A 26,309-nucleotide genomic window follows, 5' to 3' on the forward strand; every position below is an offset into this window, starting at 1 on the left:
ATATATGGAAATTTCAATAAAAGTATCAGTGGTTCCAATATCCTCGTGGCTACGCAAATCCTCATCTTCAGGCATCTTGAGTACCAGCAGTAAAATCACATTACAACTCCATGCATCAATATACAGGCTCAAACTGCTTATGGAAAATCCATAATTTGAGTACTCCATGGTCTCCATGCTTAAGTTGGAGTTTGGTGGGTGAGAGACTTTGATGATGAGGGAAAGAGGTGACTCTTTCGTTTTCTACCTTCCCTCAGCCTCCAGTAACTAGCACTCATTTTATTATGGGAACAACCCTGATTGGTGAGGTATTCAACTTATTAGTATTGTAACAATTAGTTCTTAAAGCTAAGGTATGGCAGGTTAGCTCAGCCAAGTGGAATGCGCATCCTGTGACATGTGGGTAGTCACGGATGCACGATCTGTCCTGGACAAATGCATCTTCGGGAACTGTCACCAGTAGCAAAACCTTGAGCTCTGAATTTTGGAACTTCAGCGGTAGCTGAGAACTACATGGATAGTGTATTTAGGAAGGTGATTACGCTAGAGGTTAAGAACATGCAAATAGAAAGAGAATAGGTGGCTTACTAATCAGTTTTCCATTTTGGGTACTGTTCAGGGTGATAGTTCCTCAGGGAAGTGTAGCCACAGTCAATTCTAAGGCACCATGACTAGTTCAGCTGCACAGGAGGGGAGGAAAATGAGTTGCAGGTCAATAGGGAATATCATTTTCAAGGGATCGAACAGGCATTTCTATGGCAGTAAGACCTTGGTGCCAGGGTCTAGGATGTCATGGAGCGGCTGAAGGGCATCCTTCTGTGGAAGGATGGACCTGTACAGCATCAACAGAGGTAGGAAGGACAATGAGGTCCCTAAAGCAAATTTTAGGGTATTAGGGAGGAAATTAAAAAGCAGGACCTCAGAGCAGTAACCTCAGGATTACATCCAAAGCCACATGCTAGTGAGCATAGGAGTAAGAGAATTGAGCAACTGAATACATGGCTGGAGAATTCGCAGAGGGAGGAGGGCATCAGATTTCTGAGGCACTAGAACCAGTTCTGGGGCAGGTGAGACATGTGCAAGATGGATAAATTGCAGTTTAACAGTACCGTGACTAATATCCTTCTAGTAAGATTTGAATTGTGCTATTGAAGAAGTAGAAAAGAGGCAAAATTAGAAGGCAGGCAAAATGAAGGTCAGCATTAACTAAACCTAGAATGCGGAATAATGTCAAAAAGTCTAAGTTAATGCATGCAGCATTCACAACAAGGTAAATGATTTAATTTTCTTATTGAATGGCGGGCAGGCTTGAAGGTCTACTCCTGCTCCTATTTCTTATGTTCTTTTAGGCACAAATAGAAGTGAATGGGTATGGTTTAATTGCCATTAAGGAAACATGACAGTGGTGTCACCAAGACCGGGAACTGAATGTTCAAGGATGCAAGGCATTTAGGAGGGGCAAGGAAGGAAAAGGTTGTGGTGTTGCACTGATAATAAGGCATTCGATCAGTGCTGTTTAGGGAGGATCTCAGAGCAGAATCTGGGGCGGGGGGGGAGCTAAGAAACAGCAAACATTAATAGTTATTTATAGGCCACCAAACAGTAGTGGTGGTATGGAGTATCGGATAATCAGAATAGAGAACTATGGAGCACGGGTAATACATTTATCATGGGTATTTCAATCTGCATATAGTTAGGGTAAACCTAATGAGCACTGAAAGATAAGTTCTGGAGTTAGGGACAGTTTGCTTTAACAGAAGCTGAGGAAGCAACTGGAGAAACAATTATTTTAGATCCTGTATTATGTAACTAGAAAGGGCTAATGAATAATTTTGTTGTAAAAGGACCTGGAGGGACAAGCGACCATAATATGATAGAATTTTACATTATGTTTGAAACTGAGGTAGTTCACAATTTGAACAAAAGAAATTAAGGTATTAGGAGCAAATTGGAAGAGGTTGATTGGGAAAATACATTACAAGGGATGACTGTACAAATGCAGTAGATTCAAGAATTATTACATAGTTTGTGCTTTAAAGGAAAGTATAATTGCTGTAAAGACCCAAAAAGTCAGTCAACTGTGGCTCACAAACAGAGTTAAGGATTGTAAGAGGTTTAGAGAAAAAGCCTATGAAGTTGTTGGAAATATTCGTAAACCTGAAGACTGGGAGCATTTTAGAATACAGCGTTAGACAACCAAGAACCTGATAAAGAATGGGAGAACAAAATGTGAATCTAAACTAGCAACACCCAAAAACTGGACCAAAAAGCTTCTAAAGATATGCAATAAGGAAATATATTGCTAAGATAAATTTGGGTATGTTACAGTCAAGAATGCAGAATGGGGAACAGAGAAATGGCAGAGAAGCTAAATGATTACTCTCTGTCTGTCTTCACTGAAGAAGATACAAGAAATCTCCCAGAATTAGAGGTCTAAGGGATTAGGAAAAATGAGGAATTGAAGGAAATTTGTATTAGTAGGAAGGTTGTAATGGAGAAATTAATGAGACTGAGGTTGATAAATCCCCAGGATCTAATAATCTGCATCCAAGAGTGTTAAAAGAGGTAGCTCAGGAGATAATGGATGCATTGATAATCATCTTCTAAAATTCTATTGATTCTGGGATGATTTCTGCAGATCGCAAGGTAGTTCCCACTATTTAAGAAGGGAGAGAGAGAGAGAGAGAGAGAGAGAGAGAGAGAGAGAGAGAAAGCAGCCAACTACAGGCCTTACATCAGTGATAGGGAAAATGCTACAATCTATTATAAAGAACATGATAAATGAATGCTTGAATAATAATGACCTTGAATAATCAGTCATCCCTTGTAATGTATTTTCCCAATCAATCTCTTCCAAATTTGCTCCTAATACCTGGGCGTAGTCAGCATGGATTTATGATTGGGAAATTGTGTTTGACAAATATGTTGGACTTTTTTGAGGATGTTACTAACAGTATTGATAAAGATGTGATATACTTGGATTTTCAGAAGGCTCGAGATAAAGTCCCCCACAGGAGGTTGGTTAGCAAAATTAAAACACATGGGATAGGAGGTAATAAATTGGCATGAATTACCGATTACTTAACAGGTAGAAAACAGAGTAGAAAAAAAATCAAGTCATTCTCACATTAGCAGGCTGTGACCAATAGAGTGCCACAGGGGTGAGTACTCAGGGTCCAGCTGTTCACAACATGTATCAATAATTTGGATGTGGAGAACCAAATGTAATATTTCCAACATTACTGATGACACAAAGCTAGGTGGAAGCGTCTGTTGCGAGGAAGATACAAAGTGACTTCAAGAGGATTTGGACAGACTTGGTGAATGGCAGGGCGGATGTAATATAATGTGGAAAAAAGTGAGGTCATCCACTTTGGTCGGAGGGACAGATGTGCAGAGTATTTCTTAAGTGGCAAGAGATTAGAAAGTGTAGATGTACAATGGGTGTGGGTATCTTCATCATTAAATCACTGAATGCTAACATGCAGATGCAGTGGACAATTAGAAAGACGAATGGTCTGTTGGCCTCTATAGGTTTGACTAAAGAAGTAGTGAACTCTTGCTTCAACTTGCTTATGCCACTGCTGGATGGCTGTGTGCAGTTTTGGTCCCCTCCCCTGAGGAAGGATATTAATGCCACAGAGTGCAACAGAGATTCACTAGACTTGTTCCTAGCATAGCAAGACTGTCCTTTGAAGAAAGATAGGGGCAACTAGGCCTATATTATCTAGAGTTTCAAAGAATGAGAGGTGATCTCATTGAAACATATAAGATACTTTAAGGGATAGGCAGAGTAGATGTAGGTAAAATGTTTCCCCTGATTGGGGAGTCTAGAATCAGTGAACAAATTTCAAAATATGAGGGAAGCCACTTAGGACCAAGATGAGGAGAAATTTCATCACAGAGGATTGTTAACCTTTGGAATTCTCTACCTCAGAAGATTGTGGAAGCACAGTCATTGAGTATGTTTAAAGTAGAGGTTGACAGATTTTTAAATAGCAATGCATAAAGGAATATGGGGACACTGTAGGAAAAAGGTATTGGTGGATGATCAGCCATGATCAGACTAAATGATGGAGCTGACTCGACATGCTAACTGGCCTAGCCTTGCTCCTATTTCCTACGTTCCAATGTTTATAAACAGATCTAATAAATCTCCAAAGGAACTCAGGAGAATCTTCTTTACCCAGAGGGTAGTTACGAACTTGCTGCAACAGTTAAGGTGCATGTATTTAAAGGTTTGCCTGATAAGAATAAGGAGGACATGATGCTAAAGCTTGATGAGATAGGAATGATGAAGGTGAAGCACAAACACTGGCACAGCACAGCTAGGCCAGGTGGCCTGCTTCTGTACTGCAAATACTAAATTATTCTATCCTGAAAAGGGCACACAACTTACTCCAAGTATGAGACAACAACCATGAGCTTTAATCTCTTTCCAACCTAGATATTGTAACCACTAGTTAGGCTAACTTCATCATAACAATCCACACACAAGAAAATGGGAATCAGTAAATTTAAAAAATGGGTAGAATTTTATGGCCTTGCTCATCCCAAAACCGTAAAATCCTGCCTGAGGTCAACGGAATTTCCCATTGTCTGCTCCCACCTGCTCTGATTCCCACTGCAGGCAGAGCAGTAGAATTCCAGCTATTATGTTTTTTAATATCTTAGAAGGAGAGGATGTCAGGAGAATATTTAGTTGTGAGAAAAAGATGATAATTTAATATGATTCTTAACCGAGTTTGTCTTCTATGAAGCAAAAGATCTGGTTGTCTCAATGGGCTGTGAACATATTCTTCCATCAGGAATTTTGGTCACATCAGCTATATTAACACATTTGAATCAGTGTCACATAATGTGGCTTTATTGATAGAGTACCATAATAAGTACCATTCCAACCAAGTCACTATTAACCAAGAATAGTAACAATTTTAACAAGTAGCTCCCTCCCAAAATAGTTTTAATTAATTTTTGATTATAAAAGACCTTTGCAAAACAAACTGAATTGCTTGTTCTCAATGTCTAGCCCTTAAATAAAGAACCTGAACCATGAACTTCAGGTGAATGATAAATTCCTGTTTGTCTTCAGGCACAAATTCACTATTCTCACAGAAGTCTGCTAATCTGAAAAATATTTGCCAAAAAAAAGCTACAGAATTGCCTGAGGGACCGTGTTTACAGGCTCTGATGAAAGACAGAGCAAAATGAAAAGAGAAACCTATCCATTTGGAACTTTGTTACCTTCACGATACAGAATAAATTTTAAAAATTGAATAATTCCACTGGTGTAAACTTATACATACAAAGTGTTTGTTTTTAATAACATTTTCTTTCTGTTGCAGAAGTAGATCCAATTATTTTATGACGGGTAGCTGATGTCGAGAGTAGAACAGTGGTTCGCTTTAATCACAACTCTTGCTTTTAGTACAAATTGGGTTTTAATTAACTCATTTTCCATGGAAAAATAATTATAAAACATTATTCACTGCATTCCAATTGCACTATAACATTAATGCCTCAAAACACAGCACTGTGACACGAAATGGTCACACTGTCTGCTGTTGATTACACGAGAAACCAAGGTGCAATCGATTAAAGCAGAATTGGCCTTGGGGGTTACGTCACTGCAAAGTGAATGCTCAGAATCTAAGAAAGATCTCAGTCCTGCATGCTAAACATTAAGAACTGCTCGTTTTACAGTAGGACAGTTACAAATCAACACATGCTGACTGTAATTGTTTCAATGTTGATGTTAAAATCAGACATTTGATTATCAAATATGATCTTCAATTCAGAGAAACAGGTCATTCAGCCCATTTGGTCCATGCCAGTGTTTATGCTCCCTGTGAGCTTCCTCCTTCCTTCTCTGTCAAGTCCCATCAATATATCTTGTTCGCTTTTCTTTCATATGCTAATTTAGCTTCCCCCTAAATTCATCCAAGCTCTCCATCTTAAATAACCATTGTGGTACCATTCTGACTAACCACTCGTAAAAAAAAGGTTTTCCCAAGTTCCCTATTCAATATATTAGTGCCTTTATTTATTGCCCTAGTTCAGATTTTGCCTGCAAATGGAGATATATTTCTCTGCCCACCTTCTCATTCTTCCATTTCTTTCCAGCATTCCCTTATCTAAAGAAACAAGGCTCGGCCTGTTCAACTGTTCTGGATGGGTATTACCTCTCGATTCTGGTGCGATTCCAGTAATTTTTATTTGCATCTTGTTCTGTGCCTATATTTGGTGCAATATGGAAATCAGAATTGTCTGTTGTACTCCAAGCGTACATCCGAAGTTATCTACAATTTAGCCAGCAAGTCCACCACTCTCACTGACAACCATCTGAAGCCGAACCTAAGCCAGCCTTGGTATCACTTTTCACTGGAACAAGCTTTTGATCGCTTCTACATGCCATGGCCTCGAACAGCCACTTCCACCTGTGTTCGATTTCGCCCGTCTCAGTTTATCTGCTGCTGAATCATTTTTGTTCAAGCGTAATGCCTTCTCGACAGCAATGAGAAAGAACGTCTAATGTCAATGGATATTCGGGGCTGTGAAGTAACGAACAGCATTATGAAGTAAATTTGCATAATGAAATGAAGATACTGCTTTAGTGAAGGTATGCCTGGATGCCGATCATCAATCTGAATGGCTGCAGTAACCAATCATTCATATTTGGAGGCAGAGCACCAACCACCTGACTCCCACTCTAAAATCCTAGTTTGGCAAGAAGTGGATGGAGACCTGTGTCTGCTTGCATTTTTTCTCTCCTATAGCTTTGTACATCATGTGTTCAGCCTTGTCGCTTCAACCTCAATAAGAGCCATGAATCCATTGTTGTCCTTTATGATCCTTTCCAAAGGCTTTCAGAATTGTTGCCTCCTCATCCTGACCGCACATGATTTGATGGTGATGTCACTGGGCGTTTCACAGGATCCCACTCTAGTTTCATTTTCAACTCTATACAGGCAGCATCTCCTACAATAAAACTGTTGTTGTTATTTTGAGTCTACTTGTGTAAGCCACATCCTTTTCTTGTTATTTAAAACCACAACCCCTTAATTAGTTAGCACGTTGCATCAATTTGTTCACTTTGATGACCAAGTTCTCAAATAAAGTGGGAATAGAAAGCTGATTTTCCATATCAACCACAATGTTTCATCCCACTTCCGAAAGTATATGGAGGCATATCTGGTGCAGAATTGGTTCAACCAGCCATTGTCAGATCTGACTGGACCACATCTGGTGTCATTAGACCTCATTCCACTTGATCTAAACCACGCATGTCCTTTCCAATGGGCAAAATTAAAACTGTCTCCTTGGCATCCGCTTGCTCAATTACACAATAGTACCCAATTCGACAGCAACATCATTTCCAAGGCCTCCAAGTGTACATCTCGTTGCACATTCAATTTTGGACAAGCCACAATTTCTACTAATTACACATTGGAAAGACAAAAGACATCAACTTCAGTCCTCAGTAAAAGCTTCACATCCACTTCCTGATTACATCCCTCTCCTTTACCACTGTCTCGGGTTGAATTAGACATTTTGTTATCCTATTTAGCCCCATGTCCTCTCCAGTGTAAAGATTAACCTTAAGGTTAACTATATCTACCCCAGCTCAGCGCACTTTTGCTGAAACTCTTGTCCACATTCAGACTTCACTATTCCAATGAACTTTTGGCTGGCCTTCAATCCCCAGTGCAATGTAACCTTCAGGCCACGGAATTCTCAGCAAATCTGCAGCAACTTCTGTTCAATTATCACTTCTGTCCTCATGATTTATATTGGCTCACAGTAAACTAATATCACCAATTAAAAATTATCATTCTTCTGTTTATCCTCCTTTTGTAGCCTTATTCGCCTGACTTCTGCAACCTTCTCAAATCCTACAAATTCCACATTCCCAAAGCCTTAATTTATCTGCTCCAGGTGTCTTCTGTATCCACCTCCCCTTCATCTATCCAACCCATACACTGGAATTCTCCCCTGAAACCTCTCTCTCTTCCTTTAAGAGGGTCCTTGTATCCCACTTCAGTGACCAAACTTTTGGTCACCTATCAGAATACCTTTTTTGGCTGAACATACAATTTTGTCCAATTAACACTTGTGACATGCCTTGGAACTTACTTAAAATCACTGAACATGCTACATAATTAAAAACAAAAACAGTGTGTGGGAAAAATCCAACTGGTCTGGCAGCATCCGCAGGGAGAGAAAACAGAGTTAACATTTTGAATCTGTTTGATTCTTCTTCAGATTTAAAGAGAGGGAGGATGTGTCAGATATTAAACAATAGTGACAGATTGCAACAATATGTAGCAACCTTAAGAACAAGACAGGTGGAATGGTGTGGGAGGAGGAAGAAGGGAAGGGTCATGTACAGGATATAAAGAAAAGAGGGTTAAGATGGAGGAGAAAGGTTACCGTCTAAAATTGATGAAATCAATGCTGAGCCCGGAAAACTGTAATGTGTCTCATCAGCAGGTGAGATGTTGCTCCTCCAGCTTGCGTTGGACTTCACTGGAGCATTATAGCAGGCCAAGGTGGTCACATGGGCACGACAGCAAGGCGAGTTAAAATAGCATGCAACCAGACTGTTGGGGTCGTACTTGCAGACTGAGCTAAGATGTTCCATAAGGCGGTCACTCCATCTCCGTTCAGTCTCCCCAGTGTCGAAGAGACCACATTGGCAGCAGCACATACAATAGACCAAATTGAAGGAATTGTATATGAAACACTGCTTAACCTGAAAGGGGTAATTGAATGGTGAAAAAGGCTATTTTACACATTCTCCCTTTATTTAATTCTGACGAAGAATCAAACAGATTCGAAACGTTAATTCTGTTTTCTTTCCCGACTGATGTTGCCAGGCCTGCTGAGTTTTTCCAACACTCTCTGTTCTTGTTTCACATTCCAGCATCCACAATACTTTGCTTATTTTACATAACTATATTATTTTTGCTGTACAGTCTAATTGTAAGGATGGTGAGCAAGTAAGACCAAGGATTGAATTTGAGAGAGTGTTAAAATTTTATAGCAAGCTTAAAAGAAATGGTACAATATTTAACTGAAATCATGCATTGTGCTACCAAAGATGCATCTATCCTTTATTGTACTGCACCCATTTGGCTATGTTGATGGGGCAATTCTGCCCAATATCACACATAGATACAGCTAACCTGGATAAATTCCAATTGTATAATAGCATACTACTATTTACTGGAATTCCTAATATCACTTATATTCCAACTGGTATTGGTCATAGTACAGCAGGTAGTTGGCAAGATATAGAATTACACCAGTGAATGTTTCCAGGAATATTAATAAGAACACTGCACAATATTTATATGCTCAAAAAATGGACTATCTGCACATAAATCTCTCCAGGGACAAATCTGGTGACACAGAAAGATATGTAACTGTCAATGCACAGAAGATAGAATATTTATACTCATGGATTACTTGCTGTATTCAGTGATAGTCCCCCAGGATTGCTGTCAGCAGTTTGAAGGAACTAGCAAGTAAATTTCAGAATAATTAAAATAGGTATGTCGAATGATACAAAATGACAGAACAATTTGTAACATGTAAAACTTTGTTGCTGGAAGAGAATATTTGGCAGGCAGTTCTCAATGCATAAATTTTTATAAACTGGAGTCTAACATTATTATATTAATAATAAGGCAAATGTTTAGGATCTGCTAATATTCATATTGGCTTCGGAATGGAGCAAGATGGGATCAAAGCACCTGATCTGAATGGTGAAAGAGGTATTTTGTTCTATGTAGCCTCCCATGAACGGTTTCCACCTTTCCTTCATACCAGAGGAGGAAATGTAATTTATTTTACAGTCTGGGCACCACACATGAATTGCAGGCACAAGCTCCCAAGGTATTTTGGAATACAGCTGCCTCCGCTATGTTTTGGATGACAAAAACTCTCAATGGTTCCTTCCTCGGAAATGTAACAGGGCTTAGCTTCTGTGGCTAATCAGCTGGACCTGACCAAGGCCCTTCTTGACACGTTTGCTGTTGCTACATTTTTTAAGAATCTAAAGTGGAATTGTATAAAGTCACGTATCGAGTTCACTGAAAATTTCATTAAACACTCCACGTTGCTAAAATCATGCTTTTGTTGAGACGCAGATTAATAAATCAACAAGAACCATTATGACTTACAAAGACACCAAAGAGCTATCCAAACTCACATCACTTGGTCTTTTACAGTCAGCTGAGAAGGAAATTTCCATTATGACAACTTCAGCTGGTTCAGGCTCATGTCCCAAAATGAGTGATCCGAGTACAATAACTCACAGTGCAATAAAGCCCTCACCCACTCTCCAACACTGAGCAAATTCTGCCAGTCATCACACTCAAAATGGCCTCTCTCTGGGTTCTATGATGCCATGATTCAAACACAAGTGGGACTAATTTGTTTCCTCTTTCAAAGAGCAAGCACTGGCACAATGGATCAAATGGCTCCCTGTGGTGCTGTGCGATTCTATTCCTTCACCCTCCTGAGGGAATTAATACTATTTCTCAGGTCACTGGAAGAGTAAAAAAGCTTGCCAATGATTTCAGCTGCTAACCAGCTCAACATTGTAAGAGAAGCTTCAGCAAAGTTTCTATTTATATTTATAGACAAGAGTCAGAATTTTCTGGCCTGCCGCACCAAGTCTCCCAGCAGGAGATGCAGCTAGCCATTCAAATCTCAATTGATTTTGGTGGCACTGGAAGATCCTGTCAGCAGGAGGAAGGGAAAATCCCACATGAGAAAATCCCACTAATTTCTAAAAATTACCCTGCTCCCTGTGAAGATAATAGCTTGGTTAATTCTGTGACCTCTTGGAGCTCAGTAGGAAACACTGCTTAGGGTCTGTTCTTCAATGCACTGTGCCAAAAAAAGGAAGTTGCCTTATAAAAGTAGTTTATTCATTTTTTTTGGAGTCAAAGTGGATAGTGACATCCAACAGCTAAATGCTTTAAGAATTGAACTGAAGCTTTCAAACATTACCAGATGATTTCATCCCTTGCTGTCACTTATTTTCATGGAAATAGCACCAATGATAGATAAGGAGGTTCACTGTGTCAAGACAGGTTTACTTTAGCAGTGTGTACAGTTCCAATCTGCGTAAATTAAAATAAAGGGCATTATAAATGTACAGTAAGACTTTCAACTGAAACAATTTTTTGGAGAAGTTTATTAGTTCTTTCAAGCTCCTTGAGGGCTCCTCATCTGATCAGTTCTCTCATCATTTTTTTGGGGATTACAAAATAACAGGTGCACAAGATGCTCCTCTTTCTTAGGTCAGTAATAAATCAACTTTTTTCATCACATAATCCATATAGGAGATGCAACTTAAGAAATAGGAGCAGGAGTAGGCCATCTAGCCCGCCCCACCATTCAATAAGATCATGGCTGATCTGAAGTGGCTCAGTTCCACTTTCCCGCTTTCTCCCCATAACCCTTAATTCCCTTGTCTGCCAAAAACCTATCTACGCGTACCTTAAATATATTTAGCGAGGTAGCCTCCACCACTTCAACGGGCAGAAAATTCCAGAGATTCACCACCCTTTGAGTGAAGAAGTTCCTCCTCAACTCTGATCTAAACTGCACCCCCCCCCCCCCCCCCTTATCTTGAGGCTGTGCCCTCTTGTCCTACTATCCTTTCTAAGCGGGAAGAATCTCTCTACCTCTACCCTATCCATCCCCTTCATTATCTTATACGTCTCTATAAGATCCCCCCTCATCTTTCTAAACTCCAACGAATACAGACCTAGTCTATTTAGTCTCTCTTCATAGTCCAACCCCCTCATCTCTGGTATCAGCCTAGTGAACCTCCTCTGCACTCCCTCCAAGACCAATATCTCCTTCCGCAAGTGCGGCAACCAAAACTGCACACAGTACTCCAACTGCGGCCTCACTAGTACCCTGTACAGTTGCAGCAAGGCCTACCTACTTTTACATTCTAACCCCCTCGCTATAAAGGCCAACAACTTCAACTATGACCGATAACAACCTTTTCAGCTGCTCAAATTTTTTCTTCGTCATTCCCTGGAAGTGTTGACAACTTTGCACAAGGTAATGCAGTAGTGGATATTGTGGTAGATATCCAATGCTGGCATCTCCACATCATGGTGCAACTTGCATCCAGTAACAAGCCTGACTTGCCTCAGGACCCAATATTTCTTTATGTGCATTGAAGTCATGCATGGTCAAGGAAGATGGTGTATAAGTAAAGCTGGATGTACGTGAAGAAGCAGAGTCCGTGAGAGCAGATGCTTTCAAAAACAGCATTGCATGAAGTCGAAGGGGGAACAAAGTGTTCCTTCAGAAACTTTACAGGTAACCATTTGGTACAAGAGGCAAATCATTGCTCAAGATGCTCTGGCCATGATTAGATAAGACACAGTGGAACAAAGTGATGCCAGATGGAGCTGGACAACAAAAGTGAGCCAATTTCAGCTATGAAAAAGAGTCATATGAACTTGAAACATGAACTGCTTCTCTTTCCACAGATGCTGTCAGACCTGTTGATTTTTTCCTAGCATTTTCCTGTTTTTATTTCAGGTTTCTGGCACCCACAGTACTTTGCTTTTACAAAAGTGACCAGTAGAGGAGAATGATATGGTTGACAACGCTGAAGACTGCAAATCACTGATCTCCTTTCCCTTAAGCACAAAAAGTGCTCAATCTGCTGAACTAGGTTAACCTTCTGATTCATGGTCAGTTTGGTGTGCATAAATTTATGTAACATATATGTGTATATACTACAGAGGCCGAATGAACCCCAGCCAAGGAGCAGGTTTTCTGTGATTCCAGTAGATGGAGCATTTTTTTGGTCTTCAAGGTTAGCGAGATCAGCAATTTGGAAACAAGTTCTTTACTTGAGAAACCTCGGACCAGCAACAAGTCCCGTCAGGTCAAAGGAACAAGAACACCACCAGGATAAAACTCTCTCAACAATGTACCATTGAAGGACAAATGTCACACTAAATCTAAAATACAGTTGAGGTTTTAATTAAATAGTAAAATTGCATGATCAGTGTCATTCCCTGAAATAACATCTTCATTCACTTTGATCCAATATCTGCAAAACTGTATAAGGTCAATGTGAGAGTGGTATCTGTGACAACAGTAGTAAACGTTCTGAGTTGCCTTCAAATCAGATTTCCGCAACAGAACTGTTATACGATCACACATTCACTCTCAAACAAATAAACTTGATAGTGTTGAATATCAGAAACTCCACAAGAAGACTAGCAAAATAGATAATGTGACTAATGACTTAGAACTTAAAACGTGCCTGCAATAGTCACAAGAAGCATTATGAGGATCATGTTCATTTGTAAAATATTAATGGAATTTTAGAATAGTTTTTGTTACATATGCTATATGGAAAGAAGCAAGTTGCAATCTTCCAAATTTACAGAATAAATGCAACTGTTCCACTTCTAATATCATAAAATTTCAGCCAACCATCAGCCAGAAGACTACAACCAAATCACAATGTGTTAAACAGCTCACGTGCTTGCCAAATTTATTTCCAGTCTGCAGTAAAAGCAGAATTTATATGATGATTGCCCTAAGCTTGCCAATGTCGTTAATTGCAATTACCTTGCATATTTCTTCAACCATTTAAATGAGCTCACTGTGAAACCTGATTTCCTAATAATCAGCAAGCTGACTTCCAAATCACAGAATTGGTACCATTCAGAAAGAGGCCGTTTAGCCCACTGGGGGCAATTCTCCCATTCTGACCCACTAATTTTTTGGTGGGTCGGGTCAGGAGACATACGCACGCGTTGATTTGCAGGATTCACACATGCGTTCCTGACACACCCGTGTCTCCCACCACCGGTTATCCAGCGCAGTCAGGACCACACAGGAAACCGGCGAGAACACCAAAGAAGTCATTTTATTCTATTTTTAACGTGATTTAAATGTGATTATTGGTCCTGGGACTGAATTCTCAGGGCCCAATAGCATCTCTCACTCCACCAGTGCAAATTCACTCGAGCGAGGTTGAGAGTAGCTCCCCACTTTCGGGGAACTAGCAGGGGACGTGAATGGGGGGCCAATCAGGGGGGCCCCCGGAGTGGCGGGGGGATGGTGTCCTGAGCATGGGCACCCTGACAATGCCAGCCTGTGCCCCTTGGCACTGCCCAAGGGACAAAGTGTCCATGCCCAAAGGGCAATTTGGCACTGCCCACCAGGCATCATGCAGTGCCAAGGTGCTCCTTGGGCATGGACACTGCAGTTTTGTCAGGGTGGGGCTGGAGAAGAGGACTGGCCTGGGAATGGTCGTGGGGGCTGCACTGTGGGGGTCCCAGGATGGCCAGCAATCGAGCTGGCCAGCAAAACGCAGGCTGACAGTTCAGGGCCAATGCGCATGTGCAGAGACCCAGACTGTTGGACTCCAGCATGAATAGACCCCGTCCCCAAATTTTTAATGATAACCACGATTGTGACTTTTGCATTGCAGAGTGTGGGAGATTCAAGTCTGATCTCGATCAGAAAAACAATCATGGTTTACACCATTTTTCTTGGGAATTCAGCACTTAGAACTTTTTGGGAGAATCACCCCATTGTTTCTGCCCCAGCTCAGCCAATGAGCAACATGACTCAGTGCAATTCCTCTGCCTATTCCCCTTACCCCATCACATCTTTTTATTTAAGTAATCATCTAATGCCCCCTTGAATGCCTCGATTGAACTTGCCTCCATCACACTTCCAAGCAATCCATTCCAAACCTGAAATCGTTGTGTGAAAAAGTTTTTTCTCATTATATTTGCTTCCTTTTCAAATCACTTTAGATATGTGGCCTTCTTGATCCTTTTACAAGTTTCTCCCTCTCTACTCTGACCAGCCCCTCATGATTTTGACCACCATTATCAAACCTCCTCTTAACCTTCTTGTCTCCAAGGAGAATTCTTCCAACATCTCCAATCTATCCTCATAACAAATTCATCCTCCCTGGAACCAAAAGTTGAAATTAAGTACCTCAGTACCATGTTGGGATTCATACCCTGTTCACAGCATTACTGGTCACTGGATTACTGGTCCAGTAGCAATACCACTAAACCACCATGTTTGGCATTATTACTTTAAAAATTGTGTCTGAAATGGATGAGCATTAAAGAGATGAAGTATTCTGGTATTAATATTATAACATTTCCAGTGAATGATCTCACATCTGATTATTTACAAGAACATTTCCAGATTGTCATGTTCTACAATTTAATATAGCTTAATATTTCTCTAATTTAAAAGGATTGCTTATTTTTAAGAGAATAATCTGTAATATCATAAAACAAGTGGATGATGTGCAAGACAGCTAAAAAGAAACATGAATTGCCATTATGAATTTAACTTTTAGTACATATTATCTTACATAATCACAGAATATAAATGACCAGCAATGCTGCAGTGTAAATCTTTAATGGAGGCATTTAACCACATATTTTCAATATCCATTAGAACAGCATGGAGAGGAATGTAATAGGAGCACTTTAAGCATTGGAAAACAAAATTAGCAGTAATTTCTGCACTAATATAATCTAAAGATAATTTGACATTTGTCCTTTTCTTCTATCAAACAGAATGGAACGCAAAACATCTTAACTTATCCCCTCTGATAAACCCCACAGTCTTCCCACTGATGCATCTAGGTGTTGCCTAATGATTCAAGGCATTTTGTGTCCACTGCTCTATATCTGGAGGTCCACTCATGTGTCAATCATATTGATGCAAAGGAGAACTTCCTAATATCAGTGTTAAATTTGCCTCTTACGAGGTAAACATTTTGTCAGTTGTTCTACCTTTGAGTATCTTAGGCATTACAATATAATCACTTCTTAGATGTTCCTTCTCCAGGCTAAAGAGCCCAAATTTGTCTAGACATGATCTGATGTGATCTGACCTGATGACTGCACGCTTGGTCACAACTCTCTCTAACTTTCATTCAAGTGTTTTGACTATGTAACTCAATATGCTATTGCTTTTGTGGCTCACCTTGGATTAGCATGGTTAAATATGAGACTGAACAACATTTTTTTTAAGTCTCTTTCTACTTCATCCTGAGCTATTTAAACAGCTTTCACTGTACACACATGCCACCCACTTTTCCTATTTGCAGCACTTGACACTATATAAATTGCATTTCATCTGAACATCAGTTTAAACATGTCTTTATTTAGCTCAGTTCCAGTTTCTGAACTGCTGAACCATAAAATCCCTACAGGGCAGAAGGAAACCATTCGACCTATAGAATCTGCATTAATCCTCCAAAAGAATATCTTACCCAGGCACACCTCCCCACCCTATCCCGGTAACCCCGCGAATTTACCATGGCTAATCCACTTAACTTACAGATCTCTGGACATTAAGATGCAATTTAACGTGGCCAATCTACCTAACTTGCACATCACTGGACTGGGGGAGGAAACCCACGCAGACACAGGGAGAACATGCAAACTTCAACAACTGTCATCCCAAGCCAAAATCAAACCCAGGTTCCAGTGCACTGTGCCACCCCGAGTTGCTCTTAGCTTGGTATCATGTGCAAATTTCACTTATTTGCATTGAGGGGAAGGGTGGGGGGGGTGGTTCTGAATCCCTGGAGCTGTGAAGCAGCAGTGCTAACCACTGTGCTACTGTGCCGCCCTGGGACCTGGGTTCGATTCCCAGGTTGGGTCACCATCTGCGTGGAGTTTGCCCATTCTCCTTGTGTCTGCATGGGTTTCCTCCAGGTGCTCCTGTTTCCTCCCACAGTCCAAAGATGTGCGGGTTAGGTTGATTGGCCATGCTAAAATTGCCTCTTGGTGTCCTGAGATGCGTAGGTTAGAGGGATTAGTAGGTAAATGTGTAGGGATTTGGGGGATAGGGCCTGGGTGGGATTGTGATCAGTGCAGACTTGATGGGCCGAATGGCCTCTTTCTGTACTGTTGGGTTTCTATTCTATTCTGTTCTAGTCTATGAATCCAAGGAATTGAATTGGAGGAATGTTATATCTACACTTTGCACTCCTAACCTGTCAGTTCCACGGACAGTGGTAGTTGTTCGTGTGCCTATTCCAAGCTAATCAAAGTCTGCAGATGTTTGAGAACTGAAGTAACAGCAGAAAATGCTGGAAATATACAAAAGACTAGTGGGCACATGTAGAACAATTGAGTAAAGCTACTCTGCAGAATCCTACTTCAGAACTGTCTGTACCTGAAAAATGTCCACACCCAACATATAAGCTCGGCTCTTCATTCCACAGACACTGATTTGACTTGCTGGACTTTGAGCAAAATCCTTTGTTGTTTCATATTCCAATGGTTAGATGAGAGCAGCAATGCTAAATATCTGAGAATGGTTTTACACAAGTATATAATTCTGCAGCACAACTTTTCTCCAGTAAATTGCCTTAGCAGAAATTCTTCATATGCTTGGGCCTGCTATCCCTGCAAGGGGTCATTAGGGCTAAGGCCTTTCATGCCCTCAGCTGGTGTTCACATCAGCAGGATAATTGCAGGAAGAATCATAGACCATAGGAGAATGGGAAAGTTAAATCATGCTTAAACAACCCCTCCATTTTGGAGCAATTTTGACAACACCTAGCCAAGTTCCCAACATATCCTCAAATCCCTCTCCTCTTCCCAGAAAAATCTGCAATTGTCTCTCAAGTTGCTTCATACAGCCTATTTCAGATATTCATCCAATGACATTAGCCTTGTAATGAAATAAAAACTGGATTTCAAACTTAGCCCTAACTTTCTATCTATACCCTCTCATGAGAGCCCTTTATAATGGTTTGATTCACTTTTTGATGATATCCACTGTTGAGAACTGACAGCTCAACTCTTAAGTGTTTTATCCAACACTGAGCAGCACAAATTAAATCATCATGAACAATTACACCATTTCCTCTCACAGTCCAAAGATATGCAGGTTCGGTTGATTGGCAAAGCTTAATAGCCCCTTAGTGTCTCAATACGTGTAGGTTAGAGGAGGTAGTGGGTAAATACTTGTGGTTACAGAGAACTGGTCTGATGGAATTTCCCTTTAGTTCGGGGGGATTATGTCAGGCGACAAGGATAGGATTTGGATGGGATTGTTGTCAGCGCAGACTCGATGGGCCAAACGGCCTCCTTCTGCGTTGCAGGGCTTCTGTGATTCTATAATTGGATTTCTTTGCATTATGCTATAATTAAATCAAACAAAATAAAAGGTCAAATAGTGAAACAATTATTACAGTTGACAGAATGCAGAAATATATGAAACTATTTTGTGGGGCAGCATGGTGGCACAATGGTGAGCACAGCTACCTCACAGCAGAAGGGCCCCGGATTCAATTCTCAGCTTGGATCACTGTCTACGCGGAGTCTGCATGTCCAAAAGGCAAGCAGGGGTGAGGCGCATCAGCCATGCTAAGTTCTCTCTGTGTACCCGAACAGGCGCCAGAGAGTGGCAACTAGGGGATGATGTTCTTTATTTTTATTGCATAGGCTCCCAACTGTTCCAAAGTCTCACTTTATGCATGCTTCCCATAAGACTGAGCTTTACATATTCTCGGCACTAACAATTTTTTCACTTTGGTCTCAGTGCTAACTTAAATTAGCAATAAATTAAAATCTCTCATAACTGTGTAATATGAAACAAGATTCTAGTTGACTGGTTTAATCAATGCTGACAGATGAAATAATACCACCTTGTTTTTTTCTTTTCCTTAATCTGACACCCTTCCTTTTCATTCAAAATTGCATGCAAAAAAAAAATTAATTTCTCTCCCAAGCATTGAACTTACTTACATATGCAAACAGGTTTTCAGTCTAGGTCAATGATGCCATGAGTGCTACTCTAACAAACTCTGATGGTAAGACAGACAGGAGAAGTGTAATTTTAAATGTCTTACTTTGCCTGAAAAGGTTATATTATGCAGATACCTATATACAGGCTTGTCATTCCACATCAGACTTGCTGTGCAGCAATGCTGGAATTCTGAAAAGAGTACCTATCACACTGCCACTAGAAAAATTAACACACATTTAGCAATACAACTACACCAAATCACACAGCGCTCGTGCAGAGTGCTCCAGTAAATTATTTTGCATGATCTAACTTGATAAAATAAAATAATACATTTTAAACCACATTTCTCTTGGACACTGCAAATACCCAGGCCAAATAAATTAAACCACGGTATTTCTAAACCGGAATGGTTCATTTTGAAGTGCTGATAATGATCAGGTTCCTCCTTGAAGAGGTAGAGGTTGATTTTCTCTATCTATGAGTTCAATCCAGAAATGAGCACCATTCCTCTATTTAATTTCAAGACCATTCGCAAAAGTTTGTTCTGTCACACAATCAACATGCGCTGTAATTGCTAGCATAGTGCATTTAGAGGGCTGAACACTGGTAGGCCTGCCATTGATTCCCTCTCTGATGTGCAGGTTCAATTGGCAGTGGTTGTTAAAAGTTTAAGTACTGTAAATATTTTTAATTGATAGGTGAGAAGGTTTGCCTAGTTATCAGCAGCAGTCCAAGAAACAGAAATACATTCTCTTTAATAGCACAATCAAATCGTAGTAATTTGATAGATGAGATATAAAATCACGAATGATAAAATTCTCCTCTGTTATGAAGTCGTCATATTACCAGTTTAGCTTATCTCAACCCAATTCCGTTAGGCATGGATCCATAGCACAAAACTTCCCCCATGTTTGTTACAATTGTCAATCTCACTCAGACTGGTCACAAGAGAGCTTGCTGGAGTGTGCAGGCTTCTGTGAAAATTAAATCTCCAACCCAAACCACTTTTAAACAGTTAACAACCATTTAGAAGAACCAGATTCAGGAAAACTTTGAACTTTGACCACTGAACTCAACTTGCTGCTCGACTCATTCTCAGTTTGGAAAATCAAAAGTCTTGTGGCTTGGTTTGGATGGTTCAATTACACAAGTAATTTTAAAAAGTTGAACTGCAACTTACTTCAGATTTCAAAACTTACAAGTCGATTCCACACATGAAAGCAAATACTTTGGTTCTAATGCTGGAGAGACGATGGCCAAGTCACTCAACTGGACTGCATATGTTCAACACACAAGGCCATTACGCAACTTGTGAAATGGTTGCTAAACCACTTCAAAAGCACAAAATAATTATTGGAGATGCATCTTGTTTGGGCAGGTTTCGGCCAGCAAAGCTAATAAAATTATTTATAACGCATCCAACTGAAAACTGACGTTAGGAGAATCACTATTAATCACCAAGTAAGATGAAAGAAAAATTGTAAGATTAAAATTCCTATTTCTAAAATTGAAAATCCATTATCCAATAATGGACGGAATGTTTCACCAAAAATTCTAAGTGTTACAAAAGTCTGAAAACTGGAGAGTTTCACTCTGTTTGTGTCAGCAAGCTTCTACATGCAATTCTACCACACTACCAATGTTTTTGGCAGCAGGAAGTTGCACACTGGCGGTTGGGGGGGCGGGGGAGGGGATTAAGAATTTTGGGGGGAAAATTTCACCCACAGTACAGGACATTTGTCAACACCCACCCCATCCCACAGTACAGGAGATTTGTCAACACCCACCCCATTCCCTTCTCCCATAGAACACCCCCCAGGCCCTCCCCTCCCCCCTCACCCTCCTGCCTCCCAACTCCCTGGGAGCCTCAACAGCCTCTGGTCCCACCAGTAAGGTCATCACGTGTGGTCCCTGTTCCTGGGGATCAGCTGTGATTCCCGCTGATGTGGATCTCCAACAGCGAGGTCAGAAACCCAACTGAGCATGCCCGGACGATAGCATTCAGCGCTCACTAAACCAGATTCAAATCAGCCCGTGAATAATAAAATCAACCCCATGCCACCGAGTACATCAATAAAAGATCACGACCCCATTTTAGGCCTCTTCAAATTTCCTGCCCCGCTGCACTGCATACTGGGACAGGAAAATCATGCCCAATATTGTTGGTTTAACAAGAATTCTAGCGTGGTTACTTCACTTACTTTGTAGTAAATGACAAGGCTGGACATACTCGCTGAACTGCAACTTTGAAGACTTTAATCAACGTAAGTAAGGAAATCAAATTCGGGAAATTGGACTTGAGGCCACAACATAATTGAATAGCAGAAGTGCCATGACTGATGAAATGGCTGAATCTTGTTCTTTTCACTCTCTCCTGTTTTACCATTTATATGGATGTTTGCTTTATAAGCACCAACATGGTCATGTCTGGAAGGATAGAAGAGTTTCTTTGGCTGTTTACAGACTTTAAGAACCTTAAGTGTGGATATATCAAATTACTGGCAATCATGACTGAGCAGTTCCTCAAATTGCCAACTTGCATTATCATTTTCTAAAAAAGATAAAGACGAACCATTGAAGTGTGCAGCAAGTCACTGTAGTGATTCAGTGCCAAACCTTGCTCAGAGTCAATTTCAAGCTTAAACCTGCTTTCCAATAAAAGCTGCACCAGTATTCACAGCTAAACCTCCTCTCAAAGTTAATTACTCACACTATATGGGCCAAATCTAGAGGCTTCTCTGGCATCTCAGGGTATATTGGATGAGGCGGCTCTCGGCTTGGTACACATCCAAGGGACTTACTAATTGCATGGCCCAACTTCTTGGCCGGTGATTTCTGTAAAAGAAAATTCTTGAAGTTAACAAAAAGTCGAGGAAAGCAAGGGTAGAAGAACCCAACAACTCTGCCAAAAATGATATCAGAATGTAAACAAAAACTAGGAAACTGAAAAATTAAATGATTCTTTACTTTGTACCTGGGATGCAAAATATAATTTATTTCAAACCAGCAATTGATAAGTCACTAGGTCAAAGCCCAATGGAGGCCCACAATCATGTTAAAACAAACATTGCCATAGAAGCACAATGCATATGCAAATGTTTCAATGAGAGGTGCTGGTGGAGAGAGTGAGCGCATCTTGACTACACACATGGAAACTCAAATTCCTCAAATCCACTTGAATTCAATGCTGACTTCAAACAAACCCCATTCTCACTGAAGCAAGGACCTTATCCAGCAATATAGAAGTTACAGATCTTTAGGAAAGTCATTCATGCTCGCGAAGGGCAATTAAAGTCCTTGGACTGTCAGCTGTCAAATTATTTAAATGGTGAGCACTTAATAATAGAAAACAACCTGTGTCTGTAGAGTTGAAGAAAATCTGACCCAATAGCTATCATGATCATAGTGAGGGGCTGTATGTTCACAGTTTGATTGACAGTTCAGAGGGTATGAGGATTAACTGCCTTTGATGTGAGGTTATGAATATAAATGTCGGTTTGTGTCAGGCATTAAGTACTTAAGGTAATTAAATATACTGAATGCACATTCATGAATGAGGGCTTTTTTTAAAGTCAAGTTTGTAACAAATATTTAGACTTTTATTTTATTTCATTTCAGCATTCCTCCTGCAGTCTGTCTATGGTGGATCATGGAAGTTAAGTTTATTTATTAGTCACAAGTAGGCTTACATCCATACTGTAATGAAGTTACTGTGAAAATCCCCTAATCGCCTCACTCCTGCACCTGTTCGGGTGCATGGAGGAAGAATTTAGCAAGGCCAATTCATCTAACTTGCGCATCTTTGGACTGTGGGAGGAAACCGGAAGAAACCCATGCAGACACGGGTAGAACATGCAGGCTCTGCACAGACAGTGACTCAAGCCAGGAATCAAACCCAAGTCCCTGGCACTCCGAGGCAGCAGTGCTAACCACTGTGCCACCACGCTGCCCCAAAGAAAGGACATTTGTGAACCAGCTAGATTCTTATGACAGGTGACAATGGTTTTGTCCATTAAATACTTGTTAATTCCAGATTTACTAATTCAGTTCAAATTATACCAGCTATGTTGGAATTTGACCCATATCCGTGGAACATTAGCTTGGGCCTCTGGATTACTAGTCCAGTAACACTAACAGTGCACAATGACCTCTACTTGAACTCCAAATGTAACAACGTTTACTGCCCTTTCTTAAGAGGATTACTATAGATTTCCTGCTTTAGCTTCCAGCAAAATAAATCTTACAATAAGTTCTCCCCTTTCAAATACCATCTTATACTGTAAACCAGTTGCCAATTGCAGGCTATGTCCTGAACTCTACTTCAGCTGTAGCTTTGGCTTTATCTCTCAGCTTCCAAGGAGCTACAAGCTACATAAGGCTGACACCATCTCTTAGTTGTTTTTCAAAAAAGAAATCTTGGCCATATCCTAACTAAATCCACAGAATTAATTCAAACAAAAAATGTCACTAAGCTCCACCTCTCTCTATGTCGGTTAAATTTAACATTCGATTTTGAAATCTACAAAGCTATACCTCTAAAACATGTGAAAATTAGGTATACAAAACAATGAGAAGACGGTTCAATCCAAGACAATAGCTGGGGATAGGTACGGAGTCAGCAGCAAGGGAACAGCGTAGCAGAAGCTCAAAAATGATGGCTTTGCGGAGGGAAGGGATGGAATGATAAGGACGTGAACAAACAGAAATACAAATCACTAAGTGCATATTTCTCAGACTAATGGCCCTGCATGCCCTTCTTCAAAACTGTTACTGTATACAAACTGTATTTGAAAGTTTAATAACAGTTTTAAAAAGTGTCCTATTTGAAAATATTAAAAACTTACTTGACATTGAGCTAAAGACTGAGCGCCCCAAAATTTTAAAATTGCTGAGTGCTGTTAAATCAGCTGAGAAATGCGTCTATGAAGCCAGCGAGTGTGACACAGCTTTTCTCAGCTGATCCAACACTTGGTTCATTTTTGGGAAAACATACCCCATGTCTGCAAGTTGCACACTATGCTTGCACCATCCTGATTCCCCCCTCAACGTGTCCACTTTTCATGAGAACTACTTCATACCCACATCCTTCCCGCCAGTCATGCCACCCTCTGCCTACTGTAGTGTCCAGCCCTGCAGCAAAAAGCTCTTGTCACTGCATCAACCACTGCTATACACCCATCATCAATAGCCCACACTATTACTTTTCACCTTCCAACAATCTGCATTACACTGATTATACACAACGACAAAATATAGTGACCCTTATAATTGACCATCAGATTTCACACTTCCTACAATTCATTTTACATAACATTTTTCGATAGGCTACATAGATTGCAGTGAGAAACTTAGATTTACAATGTATTCAATACCCTGATTCCTGTTAAAAATAATGAAATAAAGTATTAAACAGTCAACATGTTAATTATTAAATATAATAATTATACAAATATAAAAGTTATATACTAATTTAAACAGTTATGGTCAAAGTTACAGAGAGACACTGGTTTGATTTTAACTCTATGCTGACAAAAGGTGGGTTGGCCACGGGACAGGAGGGAAATCTCCATGGCACATTTACCATCAAATCCAGGCCACTTTAACACCTGAGCATCATTTAAATGAATCAGCAGTGACAGCCCAAAGCTGATGACAGCTGAGCTAGTGTAAGGGATGCTGCTTCTTCAGCTCCACAGCTATTTTGCAGAAAATTAAAATCAACACACTTACACAGGCCACTGTGCCACACACTCCCCATTATGCTCTAGCCTTCAGATTCCACCCTCTCTGCGCCTCCCAAGTCTAAGAGTATAAATGTCACTGCAGCACAAACAACATGATCGAATCGACTGTCGAGTCAGCCCTTTGCTGCCTGCAGCAGGTAACCCGCCCATTCCCACTGTTTTTGCTTGTTTACAAGGGTAAATCCCTTTTATAAAAAGAGTTGTGTCAAGTCGCAAGGAATAGCTCAGGCCATTCTGTCACAATATGAAATATGTAAAACATATTAAAATTTTGGAATTATAGGGGAAGAATATATTAAGTAACCTTTCAACTTATTGATCTTTTACAGCAGAGCAAAATGCTCCTTCTCAGAGGAAACCCCACCCTACGCCTCTGTCGTTCTTACTTGAACAGGGAGCCTGTTTCCATGCCAATTGAGCAGGCGCCCTTTCAAAACTCCAAGTCAGTGACAGCTTCCCTCTCATGGCAGGATCAGAACCTGGAAAGAGTCCTGGCTCCTGTTCCCTTCACTGAGGTCAAAACTCAATCTAATGAATTGGTAATTTCTGGAGCAAAATGTGTCAAAATGCACACCAAATGTTAGACAGAGTCAGTTACTACCAAGGTAGCCTAGCGAAACCCAATTTTACACACCCCAATTTAGCACGAATTTGAATATAACGCGATGAGTCATTGGACCCTTTCTTTTTGCTCTTTCTGGGGAACTGAAAAGTTTTTGTTGAGTTAATTTTGTGTTTTCTTTGATCAAAATGGAACAAACTGCTAGAAAAAAATCTTTTCTGTTAAAGATAAGCTTCACACACTTGAGCTGATCAAGACTAAAAGTCAAACTCAAGTTGCATGCGACCTTGGGATACCGGAATCAACACTTCATGGCTGGAATTCTCAAGAAGAAAAGTTACGCGCGTTGCTTTGCGAAGTTGAAGAAGAAGGAAGACTAAAAGCCAAATGCCTGAAGACAGCCAAAGACGTCAGCCTCGATGCACTGGCAGAGGCAAGCGTACCAGTTCTCAAGCCACAGTAAGATGATAATGAAGATCCTCCACCCCCAAAAGTGTCTGAAGCCACTGAACACCGAGGCTAGCCTCCATTGGCTGCAGACCCAGGAGGTGGACCACATAAAAATCCTCCAACTCAGAAGCATTCTACATTTTGCTCGCAGCCAGCGAAATGCTAGGTTCAAGCAAGGTCCACTTAAGAAATAAACAGTTTTTTTTTATTTATTAAAAAGCTTCACTAAAAATTAATTTGCTTTAATTTCTACTGTAACAATAATGATTTATTCGCAGAATTCTTTAATTAAAAGGTAATTTAATTGCCAGATGGTAAACGTGCAAAAACGGGTCAAATAGGGTGATAATAGGGGTGTTTTAGGATGTTAGGTCAACATTGGCTCAGTTTAAATGCTGATTTTCTTGAACCCCAATTTAGCACGACCCCGCTTTTTTTGTGATAACATTTTATGGACCCCAACCATTGCATTAGTATGGGGGCCACACTGTATACCTCCATTTCAACTCCAGTGTATGTGGATACATGTGAGCCAGAGCTAACATTCATTGGGTCTGCAACATCTTTCAGGCAGCAAGAAGGCCGAAAGGTGACATTCACCTTTCAGTTACTCCTAGATGTACAGCCAGGAAGTTGTACTTCTGGGACTCACAATACTTTTGCATGTTGCAGGGAACATTGTTAAGAATAACACTGATTTACTTTGATTAAATAAGACAAATTCCATTTGTGTTCAACGGTATTCAGGAATT

General features: G+C 40.4%; 1 protein-coding gene across 5 annotated transcripts in view; it reads right to left on the reverse strand.

Moving 5' to 3' along the window:
• Positions 1 to 26,309, reverse strand: part of dtnba (dystrobrevin, beta a) — a 427,082-nt gene that overhangs the window by 233,286 nt on the left and 167,487 nt on the right. For all 5 annotated transcript variants that reach the window (XM_080192276.1, XM_080192275.1, XM_080192274.1 and 2 more), the window contains exon 10: positions 21,512 to 21,636. In XM_080192276.1, the coding sequence (XP_080048402.1) occupies positions 21,512 to 21,636 (125 nt within the window). The remainder of the gene's footprint in view (positions 1 to 21,511; positions 21,637 to 26,309) is intronic.

Source organism: Carcharhinus amblyrhynchos, chromosome 7 (assembly GCF_965287045.1).
Source record: "Carcharhinus amblyrhynchos chromosome 7, sCarAmb.v2.hapA, whole genome shotgun sequence".
In the NCBI taxonomy this organism is placed as follows: domain Eukaryota; kingdom Metazoa; phylum Chordata; class Chondrichthyes; order Carcharhiniformes; family Carcharhinidae; genus Carcharhinus; species Carcharhinus amblyrhynchos.